The 17,710-nt window shown below is 38.6% G+C and overlaps 1 protein-coding gene across 1 annotated transcript in view; it reads right to left on the bottom strand.

Moving 5' to 3' along the window:
* Positions 1-17,710, bottom strand: part of megf6b (multiple EGF-like-domains 6b) — an 82,692-nt gene that overhangs the window by 48,634 nt on the left and 16,348 nt on the right. The window contains exon 5 of the mRNA XM_012881374.3: positions 16,207-16,311. Within this exon, the coding sequence (XP_012736828.2) occupies positions 16,207-16,311 (105 nt within the window). The remainder of the gene's footprint in view (positions 1-16,206; positions 16,312-17,710) is intronic.

Raw genomic sequence — 17,710 nt, 5'->3', positions numbered from 1 at the left:
CCAGTTGTACTATTTATGCACATTTAACCCCACAGGAGTTGTAAAAAAAAATATCAAACAAACAAAATTCCACAGTTTATGTTTGCTTAGAGATTATTCTGCTCTGCCTGGACCTAAATTCCTGTAATCCCCGTTTTGATTATCCGTTTCTTTTCCCCACAGGGAAAACTTCAGAGGCTTTGTCTGCACAAGTGTGCTCATGTACAGTTTGTTTGATTTGGATGCTAAATTCTTTGGAAGCAAGCTGCCTCACACTATGTGTTAGACCTAAGCATGAATGTCACAACTCCCTGAATACAAGACGCAGCTGGACTCACAGTCATCAGTCATGATGTTTCTCCAGCAGCTGGTCACTTTAGAGCAGGGATGCCCAAACTTTCCTTCATGTGGCCCAAAATAGTCAAGTCAAGTGTACACGAGGGTCACAAAATACATATAAAAAAGCTAAAATTACCAAAATATTCTATGTGATTTTTTTTACCCACTCCCCGAAATATGTGCATGAAGCATTTTAATGAAATTTGTCAGATTTTCTGTTAAAAAGACAATATGCAAACAGATCCAAAACTTAAAAATGGTTTTGCACATTAATTTGGTGCAAAACCATATTTGGTGCAAACCATAAATTTGGTCATCCAGTTTTCAGATCCTTAATTCTTGATTTTTTTATGATTATTTTGTCCATTCTCAACAATATTTGGGTCACTTTCTTGAAAAGTGCTTGGTATATTTAACCTTTGTTAATAAATTAATTAAAAGCAGAGTTTGGCGCAAAAGTCTGAATTTACGTCATTGGATAGTTGAGATCCTATTTGCTATCACTTTAAAGAGAATGTAAAAAGTGTAGTTATTAAAAGACTTTGTGTTATAATTAATATTTTCAATTGAAGGAAGGGTTTAACTTGTCTGTAATATTTTTTTCTCTAATTAAAAACCGGTGATGGTGGGGCCAAATCATTTAGCAAATTGCAGCCTGGGGGCCACAAATGGCCCCCAGGCTGCACTTTGGACACCCCTGCCATAGAGAGTTGGTGAAAATTACAACTTTTCAGTTGTTTTGTCTAAGCATACTGTAAAATTATAAAAGATGTGTTCCTGCACACACAAAAAATCACGCACAACCAGAAGCTCCTGATGTCTGCCATTACATTTCCTAAGCTACAATCATTTGCAGACAAGAGCCCTAAAAACGCGGCAGCTGCTGCTCACGTCTGGAGGATAATATTTTGTGTTTGACACCGATGAACATGACTAAGAAACACCTCCTGGACCTCGGGCGTTTGCCCTTCTGACCCTTAGCGTGTGCTCGGTGTGTTCCCTGTCGGGGCATGTCTTTCCCAGCTTTGACCCGGGCCTTTAACGCCTGCGACGTCACGTGGAGACAACAAAGGAATCCAAAAATTACGTGTGATTCCAGCCTGTCTGCCTCACGGCTGCATCTGTGAGAGGTGTAACAGAGGTATGTGGGAGGCCTGAGGAGGATGAAAGTCGCCCTGTGGGAAGGATGCATCACAAAATGTCATGCTAAGGTATACGGAGAGTATAAACAGAGACGATTGCATAACACACACAGGTGTGATGTGTTCCCACAGCTGGTCAAAGTTGAAAGGAACAGCTGTAACAAATGTAACCACAGGCTTTGTCCAGTTTAGAAGTAATGATGATCCAAAGTACCATGGGGGATAGTTGGGGTCTTTTATTTAACTTTAGCCACGTCACTGGCTCTTCTTGTTATGTAGTTTACGCTAAATTGATGCTAACTTCAGTCCAAACTGTGACGCCTGAGACAGAAACCGCTGCTGCAAACATTCATCTAAAAATGTAGCTTGTTTCTATCCATTTTCTGTACACCCTTAATGTTCAGGATTGCTGTCATCATAAAAGGAAAACACCATTCTTAGTTACAAAAATGGGTTTTCACATTAGGACTTTACAAAAAAAAGTGCAGGAAATAAAGATGCCAACCCTGCTTCCTGTGAATTTGAGTCGATAACATCGAACCCATGAGCTGGTATCAAACACTATTTTGGACAAGAAATGTTTCACAGACTGATGGTTCTGAAGTATTTGAGTTACCCTAAAGTAGGAAATGATTCAACCTTACATGTCGGAGTCAGAGTGTGACTAATGAACCTTTGATGGATACCACTGTAGATGGCAACGCCAGCAACAAACAGTGACAATAACTAACTTTAGCAGGTAAAAATCTGTTGAAACTTTTTCCATCTAGCTGGTTCCTGTTACATGATTACCCAGTAAAGTGGGATTTACCTCTGCGTCTGACTGAAATGATGACACCGGACTTCATTATTATCTTAATGGAACACCTCAACCAGTCCCTTTTAATGTGTTTTATGACAATTTAACTTAAAATAACCACAAAAGATCAAAATAATCTTAAAAAAGGGAATTGTACTTCCATCTTGGCTGAAAAATCTGAATGATTTTGGTTATTTTTATAGTAAAATGTTTTACTTATTTCATCTTTGATGTTGATAAAATTGAAGAAGAAAAAATGACCATACCGTCTTGTTCTATCGGTGTGTTTGATCACTTTTACAGAAAGTCTGACGGGTTATTTTAATATATAAACAATCTCCTCTTTAACTAGGTCTAAAAAATTTCAGATCAAAGACTGTAAAGTTTGTAAAAAAAAAAACTAAACAAAAAAACTAAAATAACTGTCTTTTGTGTTTTGTGCTGCCTAGTTTCCTACTTTTACATTTCCTGATTAATGCTCAGGAAGAAAAAGCCCAATGAGTGGAACACATGAAGATAAATGTATCACAAATATCCCATGGTTGACGTTTAAAATATCTTCATCTTTTGTCTTTTAACTGAATTTCACACATTTGGATTGTTTCTCTTTATGTGGTCAATGAATAAAACTGAAATCATAAAAACATCAAATCCATTTAAAGGATTTAATTGTTGTGTAACCTCTAACAACTGGCTGCAAGTTGCTTGTGCAAAGCAGAAACTAAGTATTGATGTGCTGGGGTCTGTGGGCTACAGCCTGCCAACAAATCTTTCTTGTGAGCTACTGGGCCTCTAAGGCCCTTCAGTTCAAATAAATACAAACATCACTGAGTCCAAGCACTAAAAGCTACTTTGGAAATCTATGTGATGCATTTAACGACATTTATAAAACCAGAGCAACCAATTAAAAAGGTCAAATATGAAAATGGGTACAATAATAGACTGTTTATCCACACATTTTATGATATAAGGATACTCTGTAGCTTTGGAAAACAACCAATTCCCTTTAGAAGCGACATGAATTTCCGTAGTTTTACGACACAGCTATTAGGCTCCAATTCATGCAGTTTGTCTTGGCAAATAACATTTTATGCATCCTCCTGTTATATAGGAGGAATTCAAGCAATTTAGCTCCTATTGGAAAAATAAATAGGACTACCCATTGCCTAAAAAGAGCAAAAGCAAACAGAAAGAAAAATCAGATGAAGATAAATGGATATTTCTTTTACGTTATGTGCAGCATGAATAAGAAAACCTGGGGCAGTTACATGAGATTAAGCCATGAGTCCAAACTGATTATTCCTCCAAGTGTATTTTGCAAACTCGTGTCACTTGTGATTTATGCTGAAGCGATGACCTTTTCCCCCCACCGTGATCAGGAGAGACCTTTCATCAGGAATGCTGTAAAGAGCCTAATGTGGCGTGGGGGTGGGAGCACATGCCGAGTCAGCACAATTATAAGAGATTAGGGTGCTGTGCAGGATGCAGTGGCAGGTAGCAGGGCAGGGACGTATACCCCACCCTGTGTTGGGAACGCACGCCTTCTAATTAGATACGTGCTCGCTTCAAAGGCTCAGAGCTCCTCTCTCATGACTTACCCTCAATTATCTCACAGAGAAATAACAGAGGTGGGCTTTTGGCTCAAAGCGTGATTAAATACGTAAAACAAACAAAAACATGGTGAATTGTTATCCATTTCATTATTACTTAGCAATAAAGCACTGGGTTGCTGTCCATATTTTTAAGGCATATTGTTCCCAATCAGGCCAGCATCCAACATACACAACATTAACAGGCTAACATTAATATGGCTTGAACCTTTCCAATTTCTAAGCTATAACCAACATATCCAACACCAACAGAAAGTAGCACAGTTGTGCAATAGAAAGAAAATACATTTTAAAAAATATAATCTAAAAAAAAGTACCTTATTTTCCGGACTATAAGTCGCTCCGGAGTACAAGTCGCACATGCCATAAAATGCATAATAAAGAAGGAAAAAACATATAGTCGCACTGGAGTATAAGTCGTTTTTTTGGGGGAAATTTATTTGATAATATACAACATCAAGAACAGACATGTCATCTTGAAAGGCAATTTTAAATAAAAATAGAACGGAGGCAACAACAGGCTGAATAATTGTACGGTTAGCTTACGCTACATGACACAACTGAGAACGTGCCTGGTATGTTAACATAACATATTAAAAGCTATTTAGATAACTATAGCATAAATAACCAAGAAGTTAACCAAAGCGCCCGTGTCACTCCAAATAACTAAAATCTAGTGAAATCTTCATCCTCGGTGTCACTTTCAAATAACTACGTTAACTCCGGAGGTAGAAGCTGCAGCACTTCCGCTTCTACGTCGCTTACGTCTGATTCAACACAGGCCTAGAGCGCCCTCTTGCGGTTTGGTGTGAAAATAACAGGTGTAATGATATACCGGTAAAAATGTGTAATAATTTCACACTTAAGTCGCTCCAGAGTATAAGTAGCATCTCCGGCCAAACTACGAAAAAAAAACTGCGACTTAGTCCGGAAAATACGGTAGTAAAAAAATAGTATGTATTCTCGCCCCTTTGCAGTAAAACCAATTCCCTTTTCCAAACGTGTTATTTTATAATCGTGGTGGCAGAATTATTCCTTGGGAAAGCTTTTCTTTAGGACAGGGAATCTTGTCAGAGCTGATGGGAAGATGGTTGGAGCTAAAAAGAGAGCGAGCCTGGAAAAACGCAGAGGCAGCCAAACACTCCAGAGGAGGTTCACCTTCAAGCAGGACAACAGAAGTTTTATTACGGCGAAAGGTGGTTGAACGAAGCGCTGACTCCGAGAAGCTGAACACAAAATGCCCGCTGCACTCTCACATATTTATTAGCACCACATTTGGAAAACACACTGTTTTGCGTTGGTCTATTGAATTCTGATGTTATGGTTTCAATGTGAAGCCGATAAAAGCTTGAGGGCTCTAAACAGCTTTACAGGAACCTTCACTTCAGTTAAAAAAATATAATCCTCCTCCATGAATGCCTCTTCACAAAACAAAGTGGAATGAAACTGACAGTTAATCGTGTTTAACAGGCAGAGGAAAAAAATAATTGTGAAGAAGCCTTTTTAAAAAAAAAATAAAAAAATCCTTTCAACTCTAAAATTATTGTGTGATGAAAAAAAATTCTGTCTTAGAGTAAAAAGGCCTTTTCTGCTCCATTTTTTTGAGGTTCAAGTAAAAAGATTAGAAAATGAGAAATGACAAGGGTGTAAAAAGAATTAAAAAAAGAGGTGAGACAAAGGAGTTCTGGACAAAGAGGTAAGGAATGCGTGAGAAAACTTCAGCTGGCTCCTTCGGCTGTCCTCTGCGGAGCCTTTATATTTGGGGTTTCACTCGTCTTGGGGAGCGATACTGTGATTCCAACGAACAATACTCAAAGGACAGGATTAAAACTTTAAATGAAGATAAAAAAAATAATCTGCGACTGACAGACATTCCAAGCCTCATTAGGGTCAAGGGGGCTATGAGCCATAAGCTATGAAGAACACGTTGCTTAAAGAGACGGTGTTTTTTATTTTTTCCCTCTAATGTTTTTATGGTTTGTAAAGTAACAACGCAGACTTTCACCTTTAATCGTTGTTGTTTTTAGCTGCAGCCTGTTAAGCCATCATGGAGCGAACAGAAAAACCTGGTAATGATAATCTGCGATGGGCTTTTGCTCATCATGCTGTGGACGTCTACAATCCCATTCTCCGCGGTTAACAACTTAATAGCTAAATTATGAGCATATAAAAGAGTGGTAGCAATAGGATCCGTATGTTCAAATACCTTTTGACCTCTGAATGAAGGATGAAGGCACCAGCCGTGGATGACAAAGCACTCCAGCTGGGCTTCTCACTGCCTCACAATCCCCTGCTTTTACTGTCCTTCATGCTTGTAATAAATAAAATGACAGATAATTGTGTGAGTTATGAGCCCAGTGTTGTAACTGCTCACGTTTAAGTGCAAATGATTGAGAAAACAGATCAGAAAGAATGAGTGATGTTCCAGGGCTCTTTGACCAGATTACAGCGGTAAAATCCTCTCATTGTAACAAGAGTTAGGAAGTAAATGAAAGAACAAGCAGCAGCGAACAAGAACTGAAACCATCCTATTACAATTTTATCTGCGGTATTATCAAATATTTATAACCCCTTTTTACACATTTTGTTCTCTTACAGCCACATAATCAGAGACGGATGTTTTTTATTGAGATCTAATATAATGGCAATTTGTTCAAGTAAAAATTAAAGGTTTGGCCTGCGTTTGTATTCTGCTGCATTTTACTCTGATCCCCCTCGATGAAATCCGGTGTAACCAGCTGTCAATTATCCTACATTCTCCATCAGTGGAGAATAATCATGTGTACCAGCAGCAAAGTGACAGACAAGTCAAAGCATGCAGATTCACACAAAGGTAAAAATAATAAAGAAAAAATAAGGGCAAACAAACAACAAAAGAAAGTAATGTACTGTTTAAACAAAATGGCAATTTCAGATGACAAGAAATTTGCAATTGAGTAGGGTAATGAAAAGAATTACAGCATGTGCACATATTTGTGCATAAAAAAAACAAAAGACTATTTACAAGAAATGAAAAACTGCAAATGGCAAATGATAAACACTCAGTTTTGTTGGGAGGGGACTAAAGTGGACTCCGAACACAAGGGCCCTGAAATGATGAAAACTAAAAAAAAATTGTCCACAAAACAGTCAGCTCCATCGTGTGTACAAGCAAGACAACAAAAAAGCACAAACAGAAACACAAGTCTGAGAAAGTTGATTTAAGATGAGACCTCAGAACTGAGCGGAAGCCGCTGTAACAAGCTACCTGCCTGTGTCAGGAGTATGCATGTCACAAAAGGAGTAAGGAGACTTGCAGGTATTATAGAGTCAACTACAGGGCAATCATTGAAGAAAACCCTTATACCGCGATTTAAGGAATCAAAAAGGTGTCCAAGGCCTCAACTTGGACACTTGAGCATTTTTAAAAAACACAAAAGTTTAGATTTTCCAGCGCTAGCATCTGCTGCTTTGGATGCTCAGACACTTGAAATCTCAAAACGTGCCGCACCCTACGGGTGAAACCCACACCAGGTCCTTTCAACGCTCCCACATGTGTGTCCACCATAGACTTTGCATGTAAACCGGACGTCCTTGATGCTTAAACCACGTTTAAACCCGGACGCAGCATTAGAAACGACAATTTCTTTCAGACCGGACCGGAGGTTCACGTTCCAGCACAATAAACCCAAACAGCACCAAATTAACGTTGAAATGGTTTAGATCAAAGCATATTGATGTCTTACAATGGGCCAGTCAAAGTGTAGACATTAATAAAATTAAAAATCTCTTCCAATACCTAAGAAAAACTTTTTAAAAATGCTCTCCATCCAAACTGAATGAGCCTGAGCTATATTCCAAAAATTACTAAATTCCCTGCACTGACATACCCCATGACACATGCAGCTGCATTTGCAATGAACAAATGCACATCATAATTTTTTTATAACAATTTTGTAATCTTTTCACTACCCAATGGCACAAAGTAGCGCAATTTTGTTGGCATGACAAATCAAATCTTAATAAAAGACGTTTAAGTTTATGAATGTAATATAATATGTGAAAAAGCTCTAATTGGTGAGGTATATCATCATATTGTTTGCCATTCATTTTGTTATAGGGAAAACATGTACAGAGGTCAGGGACGGCCTGCGGGATGTGTGAAATGGTTTCACCACATTGCAAAGGATGTTCGTGTTTCTCTTTCACAACATGACCCCAAATGAACCCGCGACCTCCAAGTCATGACAGAGATACCATCTGTGTCGCTGCGGCGCTCTACCATCATTCAGGAAACCGCCATGTGAACAGTTAGCCTGAATGTTTTTCATCTTATATAAAATCCTGCTGTTTGGTGTAAATATGTTAAAGTCATTGTACTGCAACCCGGTGCTTAAAAAGAAAAAAAACAAAAAACGTTTGACATGTCTGCTCAGCTGCAATGTTAATCGCAGAGAGAAAGAAAGATAGGGGCCAACATGTATTTTAGTTTTAAATGCACAGATACCATCTTTACTTTACATTCTGCAAACAAGTCCAACATGCTATCAGTCTGTTACTTACAGACATCTGGAGCCACTAAACACCTGTAGTTCAGGTGTTTGATAGATCATAGAAACTATTGGTTTGTCAAGAAGTGAGCCAATAGAACTGATTGGTGAGGAGTCCTTAAGGAGTATTTAAGTCCTTAAGGAGTATTTACATCTGCTTTGATAGAAATGAGAAGAGCTTTAGCAAACAGGCAGGTTTTAGCATGTTGCTGAACTGATAATCTAATGATGGACCCTTACTGAACCTTAAATGATTGCACTGTCAGATAACTATTTGAAGAGGAGCAAAAGGTAACCCAAAGAGCACGATTTGAAATCACTCAGTTGACTGAAGGTCTTCCTTAAAACTTGTCTCAAACTTAGAACTAATTAAAAATCTAATTTCAGGTACATGCAACTTTCTGAAGAGTTAACCAAACTTTTGAATAAAAGAAGCAGAATGTGATAATTATTTGTTCTTGGAGCAATCTTTATAACAGCCTAAAATGTAGATTATGCGTATTTCATACTAAATTAGTTGCAGAAATAGATTTTCTTCATTTACTCAAAAGATGATCTTGAGTTAAGTCGGTGGACATCAAAAGGTTATGTGCAAATCAATAAATTAAGTTTTTTTTCCCGCACGTCTGACTTTACAAGCAGCGATAAAGACATAAAAAGGTAAGTTGTTAAAGTGAAACATGAAGAGCTGGTATACCAAATAAGGTGGCCATATAATGTTTGTTTTTTTTAGTTCACCTCCTCAATGCACAATATCAGCAATAAAACGCGTATAATCTTTTAAAGATGTCAACTTGTGTATAGATATATCTGCCCAGCAAATAATATGAAAGAAACAACTGAAAAAAATCCAAATTTTACAGGACTGCTTTATCTTTTCAGCAACACATTTATTAATGAGTAAAGACACGGTAATATTAAAATGTTCAACCGTAATTTAAGAATATTTACAGTTAAAGTGTTCCTCAATTCTGTCCATATGTAAATTTTTTGATAGTGGTAATAAATTCCATGCCAGTTTCCAAATAATAATCAACTAAGTGTTCAATAAAACATTTAATATGGCAACCTCCAAATTTGAAAAAAAAACAATTTTTTGTTCAAATGTAGTTTAATCCTTGCTCGTACACAGAAAAATTATGGATGGGGTTTTAATTACTCAGCAGCTCAGGCTCTTTAAATAAGTGACAAAACGGTCACATTTTACATTAAATAATTTTTAAAAATCCTTGCAAAATTATAAAAGTTAGCAGTGTGTTTGGAGAATGCTAAGCTAATTTTGAACTCTATGACTGAACATGGTTTGTTTAACTGCTGAGTAATTTATCCTTTTAAAATCTCCATCAATCAAGGGATTTACCGTCGGTGGAGTGGGGCTCTTATTTTACTAGAGTTATGGCATGAAAACAAAAAAATAGTAATTATAGTCTTATGCATCATTGTGGTGCATTGCTGCAAAAAAGCAAAGCAGATGAGGGCTTCAGACAACTATTGTGAGCGGCAGACTAATTGCCCCCTATGAATGACAAACACACCCCAGCTGCTATGCACGAACATGGACTAACCACATGAAAAAGGCTCCGCGGGGATATCACTGCATGCGACTGGGGAGGAATGCTGCAGAGAGAGCCTGAAGTGTTTAAGTGTTGAGTGAATGTTTGACTGCAAACATTCACGCTCAGCCACTACAGCTTTAGCTTTTACATAACAGTGACAGCTGACGAGCAAGTAGGCATGGACAGATGTGTAAAGCGCAGGAACCGCAATGGTAATAACAAACCGGCGTCGGGGTGTGATGAGCGCGCTAACATCTGCACAGCCGGCAAATGTTTTCAACTACAGAGCTGCAGAACTTGAAAGCAGCAGCAGTAAAATCATATGTGCATAGCCGCTAAATTGATCGCCAAATGTTGAGCAATAAATTCAAATTTAGTTAAAAAACATATCAAAGCAAACAGTGATCTATTAAAGCAGTGTTACTTCCCTTTCGATTAGATTGTACACTCCTGCCTGCAGTTTTTAGCCTCACTCTTATGGCTCTTTAATCTATGACCTTTATTTGGCACTTGCAGAGCCAAAAAAGCTGCAGCTGTGAGTTTATTTTTACTAAGGCTGAACTTTCATCACAATTGTTGCCCCTGGTCACACAGCAGCTCTGTTAGCATCATCTGGGGCCAATCAGGGGGCAATAAAAGTGCCACAGAGTTAACAGACCAATAGGCTCCAGTAGTGAAAGGATCAAGGTGTCGGGGCTCCTTTCAAGGGCCCCAACACTGATAGATATCACTCAGAGCGCAGAAAAAAACATGTTAGATAGACCCACATGTGCAGAAAGGCAGGGAGCCATGATGGCTGCGTGGATATCAATCAGATAGAGTCAAAGGCAGACTGGCATCAAAACAATTGATCTTGCATTACCTTACAAAGAGCAGCTGACTAAAGATCCAAACCCAGATAACTGCACCACATTTATTTTCAGTGTCAGTACAATCACTGCAAGCACTAAGTTCAGGCTTGCTGCCGTGATATGATTTAAAAAGGAAAATAGCTGCTAAATAATCGTTTCTCATTAAATAAAAATCAGGAAGGCTGATTATCTCAATGAAAGCAGTTTGCTGGTCCGGAGCATTATGGTCTTGCTGTGTGTTAATCCATGCTCGATTCTGATTGGCTGCAGGGTGTCCGTTAAAAAAGTGTAATAGTACACCAATAAAAAAGTGTCTGATTGTTCTAAATTATTGCGCTGGCTCAAACGTTAGCTCGTGATGTGTCACATTGAGAGATATTAAATAGTTCTCTTAGCCGCTACTTAAGAAAAATTTTAACGTTGAAAAAAGGAGCATTTAACTATTAATAATTGATTTAATATTTCTTTCTTTTGTAAGTGACCATGGTATAAGCAGGATAATGCTCTTGGAGGAGTCCATTATCAGAAATTAATGGACGTCGCAGAAGCAACCGTCCTCCGCTTCACGTCAGAGAGTTCACTATTACTAATGTTTCCGCACGAGGGCTACAGTTTATAAGCTAATAAAATTACTTCAACACTTATGGCAAGATATGAATGAATTTTATCAACACCTACTTATGTATTTCTCTGCCTCCTGAACGAGTGAAAAGAAAAGGAGATAAAAAGTGTGAGATTAGTGAAAAGGAGATAAAAAGTGTGAGTGCTATTAAGGATTTCAATCTGATCACCTAAAGACGGGAAACATTATAAAATTGTCAAGAAAATCCTTGACATGACAAGAACACTATCCTCATTTCTGGAAAAGGTTCCGGCAGTGGAAATGTATCTTAAGATCCTGTGTGACTCAATTTAAACCCTAACTGTTAGTTATTGAAAAGAGAACAAGTACAGTTTGTTTGTAAAGATCGCCACTTTTAACACAAAATGGCAGAACAAACCCGTTTGCAAACCTGCATCTAAATAAACCAGGACCTCTGGAACAGCATCGTTTAGAGAGATAATTATTGTGTCAACAATGAAGAATATTGTATACCAAAGTATTCTAGAGTCAAACTCGAGGCCATCTAACCGTGGAAAAAGGTCCCCGTCTAAAAGTAGATAATGAACAGAGCAACGATTCCAAGCACACCAGCAACTCTACAGCAGAAAGGTTGAGAAACAAAAGGATCAAGGGTTTGGCCCAGTTAAAGTCCAGAACATGATTAAAATGCTGTGGTTGGCTGCCCTTGAAAGAGCTGCGCAGAAATGAATGTATGGAAACCACAATAAACTGAAGAGACCACAATTCCTCCACAATGTGAGCGACTGAAATAAGAAAGAAAGAAAAAAAACTTGTTGCTGCTACAGATAGTCCCACAAGCATTTGAATCATCGTGTAAAACGGTGTACTTTGTTTCTCCAGTGACTATTGATATGTATGAAATCACAGTTGCGTGTGAACAGATAGCTACTATAAAGATGAATTGGATGAAAAATAAATAATATCTTATGGCCACTTTAATCTTAAATATACTAAATGCATTCATTACTAAGTGAGACATGGATCATATGTTAGTTTGGTCATTACTACACCACAATACATTGGAATTTTTTCTACTCAACTCTATCCAAGTTCTCCAAAATTTTGATAAAAAAGAACTGTAATTGTAGTGCCAGGCAAAGTGGCGCCCGTGTAAAAGGGGCTTTAATATACTATCCTGTATTTAACTATTATAGTAAAAATTATCCACAAATGCCAAGAGTTGCACAGTGTCTTAAATAAAAAACTAGAAGCAAGTTCTTTGTCAATGGTATAGAATGACTGAAGTTTAGGTCCATAAATGGCAGCACTTTGCATTTTACTTTGGCTTTGAACACTCTGCACTGAAAATACATCATGTGTGGGGAAAATGCCACTCTGCTCTTAGAGAACCTTATGAATATGGGGAGATCTGTGTAGTGTGCATTCCAATAATTCATCCCCCAACTATTAAAGGGGACACATCACGCAAAATTAACTTTTTTATCCCTTAAATAAATTTTAATGTGTACTTAGAGTCTTTAGGAGAGCAGAAAAGTTTAATATAGTTGCTTGAGGTGTTGTGTAGATATCTTTATATTCTGTTTTGGTCATATTTTTCAAGCTGTTCAGTTTTCTCAGTTCTCTGTTACGTTTTATGAACAATTACGTTCAAAACAAGACCAAGGACTTCTGGATTACCAATGTCGCAAATTCGTCATTTTAATGGTTTTTGCCACGATTTTGTAGTCCAAGCTCAAGGATGCCGAAGCTGCAGGTGGATAAGTGAAAAGATTTGGTTGTTGAGTGTATATTTAAAGGTGCATAGCCACGTCATTTGACTTTTTTATATTTATACGTCAGTAGTTCACTCTGGTTGTATACAAAGCTTTTATAAAAAATTATCACATCCTGCTGGTGTATTATTATTTTGGTGTTTTCCGCTTTGTTTTTGCTCAATTTGTTAGTAAATAAAGCTTTACATGTTTATTTTTAATAACAGGGGAGGTACAACACTGCACATGTGCAGCAGGGGATAAAACAAGGAAGCGGCTAACAGCTATTAGCATCTCCCCGCAAAACAATGCAGAATGGTCCAAAAGTAAAAAAAATATATATATATTCCAAGAAGGAAAAGACTGGAATGTTGCTGGGAATACAGTATGAATGTTGGTGTTCACTGAAACGGATGCTAAACCCGCAGAGGCTCATATGTAACTGCAGAGTTGATTGACGTGAGTAAATGTTGTCATATGAGCTCTTAGAGTTGTTGTAGATCGTTGGTCTTCGATCAGGCCGCGCTGCCGCTTTATTGTGAGGCACTACAGAGGGTCAGGCTTGGTCCGGCATCATTTAATACTGTTTATTAATATGATAGTTCTGCGATACTGCTGGTAGATGGCGCCACATCTGTTTATATCTGGTCATCACGCCCAGCGCTGGCGCTATTTTTATCCACAAAAAGGACCATCAAAACATTATCGGGATGGAGGCGTGATGTATATAACTTTATTTTATCATGATCAAACGTTTTTGGCCTTTTTTATAACCGTATAACGTGGCTAAATACCTTTAACCCACAAAATTCATTACACCGTCCCCCAGCATACTACAAAAATGGCCAAACGGGGTGAAGTGGAATGCTCTGCGACCTGGAGGGGGGCGGGGTGTGAAGTGCCTCTTTTAGATTTAAAGTAAGCATTTCACACTCAAGTCCTCAGGGACCATTCCTCAGCATGTTTTTGATCTGTCCCTGCTCCAACATAACTCATTCAAATGAACGATTTACCTTCTCAGCCTGTCATCAATGTCTGCAGAGGCCTACAAATTAAGCACTCATTAGGTTCAACTTTATTGAACCAGTACAACACTTATAACATACAAGACATGTCCTTGACGACATGTCCTTTGGACGCTACTGATTTAAACAGACAACACCAAAACGAGTTGCTATCAGGCGAACTTCAGAACAGGGGTAAAAGAGAGGCTGTAGGGCAACAATAACTAGTAATTCAGACCAAACTATTGCAGTTGCACTTTATATAGTCCACAACTGAATGATTTCAATGTGAAAAGGAAGGCATTAAAAAGCATGATATGTCTCCTTTAAATCCTTATATTAAGCATAGCATAAGACGGAAAAACAGACTAGCAGATAACTTTGAACATATTCATTTGCTTTACAACAGGAAGTCTTAGATAATTTTTGAAGCTTCATTATGGGCATTACAAAGAAAAAACACAGTCAATAATACAGCTGGTGAAGTAAGAGGACAGTTTTCACAGCATTTAGAGCATTTTAAAAAAAAAAAATACTTCAGGTTCCTCTGCAGTGTTACATTGCCCACTTAGGAGTCGACCTGGATATTTCTACTAAAAGAAAGTTGACATTACAAGGAATTTCCTGTCGTGTTGAGTTATCTGAAAAACAGCAAGCTCTTCCACTGTTTTACTTCAGCGGCGTAAGCTCAACAATGGGATTGCTGATAAAATGTTTGTGTTTCTGGTGGCCAAGCCAACTGCTGATGCGAGGAGATTCCCTTTAACGCCTAAACACAATTCAGTGACTGCAAAGGATCACGATTTCAGATGAGGATAAAGTTCAGCTAATCACTGAATCCGGGGAAGAGGTTTTTTATTTTTATTTTATGAGACCTACTTTTAAGAATGAAAACTGCTTTTCACGAAACCGTTGCTGGCAATCTGTCTATTTTTAATTGGATAGGCACATTTCTTATATAGGTGGAAACTGTAAACTTAAATGGAAGAAACTCTCCTGGAAGTAAGATTTAGACTTTTAGATGAGAAGACAAACTCCGAACAAACAAGAGCACAGAGTCTTGCAAAGGTCAGAGCTGCAGGTCTTTTGAGGTTTGTCATTACCAGCTGTGTACGTCCAGGAGAACCTTTTACCCAGTCTTCTTTGCAAAACAGCTCAAGCTCAGTCAGAGTGGATTGACAGCATCTGTATTAATTTTCAATTTAAATCTCGACTTTGACTAGGCCGTTGTCACTCATTTACAATGCTTTGGTCTAAAACCAGGAGTGCCCACGTTCAGACCTTGAGAACAACTATATCCTGCAATGGATGAATCCCCTCCCCAGCATGTCAGAGCCTCTGCAGAGGCCTGGTAAGTCATTTCTGTGATTCTATTTATTGAAGTAGGGATTCATCTGAAAGTTGTAGGGTAGTAGCTCAAGGACTGGACCTGGGCTCCCCTGGTCTAAACCGTTTTGTTATAGCCCAGGAAGTATATTTAGCATCCTTCTTTTGAAGGATAAACCTTCACCTCAGTTTTTTGTAGACTCTAGAATAGAAAGTCTTTTAACTGTATGCAGTATCTCCCATGACATCGGTAGCACTGCGATTAATCTTTTTCTTTCACCATGAACAACTTTATTCATATGTTTATTGTGTGCCCTGCAGGGTTTTTGGCACACTGCAAATGTGAAATCTTATGGCTTTTGTTCAATGGTGGATTTCTTCTTACAACCATCATATAGTACTGATTAGGGGAGTGAATGACTGATAATTATCCTGTCAATAGTTGTTTTTCACCCAGCTATGGATCGCTACAGCTCCTCCAGAGTTACCGAGGGGCTTTGGGCTGCTTTTCTGATTAATGCTCTGCTCTCCAAACCTGTCATATCAGCTGAGCAGCGATTTCTGCTCTTTGGATGTGTTCCTTAAAATGTTTAAAGCTGGGGATGCTTTCTAACCCAGTCCTGCTCTACATATCTCTACAACTTTGTGTTGGTTTTACAATCTCATATATCATAAAACATTTAAAGACAGTGTATGCTCTGCGTGTGAAACATGGCAAAGAGGTTTGTACTCACCATACTGGCAGCTAGGCCCATTGAATCCTGCAGGACATTCACAAAGCTGGTTAGATCCTTCCCGACACTGGCCCCCGTTGAAGCACACTCCATAGCTACACATCGCTGCGTGAGCGCATGTGGACGGATGAGGTGCAGGAAGAGAGGAGACACGGAGCAAATGTTTGAGTGAAGCAAAGACACCTGGCTGTATTCATGAGACACCGACACCTGTGCCTTCAAACACTGACCGCTTTCTAACAGAGACCTGTCGGCCTGTTATCTCCCGTCTTAAAAGGGAACTCTGACTCTTCTTCATTCACACTAACCAATACAAGAAGAATTCACCTCTTGGCTTACAGAATAAAAGCAGACTTTTAGCTGTCTAACATTTAAGATGCTCAGAGTTAGAGATGTTTGACACCACCTGTTTAAAATCTGCTTACAGCTGCTGCCTGAAGTTTATATGCACTCCTGCAGCTTTAAATAATGGATTTGAACAGTCTGCCGCACTATGATTTTTTATTATTATTCACAGAAGGTCAAAAATAAATAGTTAAATATATATACATATATTCCCACACAACTCTGGTTAAAAATACTTCAAAGCTGCAGTGGGGAGTTCTGAGAAAACCGTCAACTTATCCTGTTGCTCTCCGCTGTGCTGCAGCCCTCCCTCCACAGCTCCTACAACACAGCAGAGCCTGCTGTGTTGCTCCGATGTTTATCCCTGTTTTATTTTGGGATCAGTCTAATTCTTTATTAACTTGCCTTTCGTCATCAGTCTTCCTCTGTTTACTTATCTTTGCTTTCTGAGCAGGTGCCACTCGAGAAATTGGCAGTTTTCCCATAACGTTAGATTGTTTTTGTAATCTTGAGCGATGGTATGTGCTGTGAAGGTGTGAGCAGCGTGGACTTGAGAGTGATAAACACTTCTAAGCCATTCCTCCTGGCTCTGATTGGTTGTTTCTGACCGGGAGCGATATATTTGTGCAAATGCCAAAAGGACCGCTGGGAGGAGCCAGATGAGCTTGATTTTTTTTTTGCACGGATTAGCTGTCTCATATTATCCTAGAACATAGTGACAGTTTTTCAAATATGTGAAAAAAAATGTTTTTATAAAGGTTGCCTACTGAAACTTTAAGTCTATCCCTCCATCCAGCCATCCATCCATCCTTTCCTCCCCCTCCAGGAGTACTTTCAATGTGAGAGAAAAGTAAAAAGTCACTGTCAGTACTCGCTTCTTTAGTAGCTTCATCTAGGAGGGAAACACAGCTAAACAGGTAAGCTTTGAGCAAGTTTTCAAGTCTACAGGATGAAAGAGAGCACATACAGTTAGTTGCAGTAAAAGCTCAGCTAATATCTATATCTAGGAGAGAGACGGGGTTAAACTCTGAATGACAGAGTCAATGTGCATTATCTACAGGAGTACATGAAGTTGTGGGCAGCAGTAACTCAGCCGATGCCTTTCTCTAACATTGTGTCACAGCTGAACCAGGTGTAAACCAGACATTAAGCTTCTGGT

This window comes from Fundulus heteroclitus, chromosome 20 (assembly GCF_011125445.2).
Source record: "Fundulus heteroclitus isolate FHET01 chromosome 20, MU-UCD_Fhet_4.1, whole genome shotgun sequence".
Taxonomy (NCBI): Eukaryota; Metazoa; Chordata; class Actinopteri; order Cyprinodontiformes; family Fundulidae; genus Fundulus; species Fundulus heteroclitus.
This window is presented reverse-complemented; position numbering and strand designations above follow the sequence as displayed.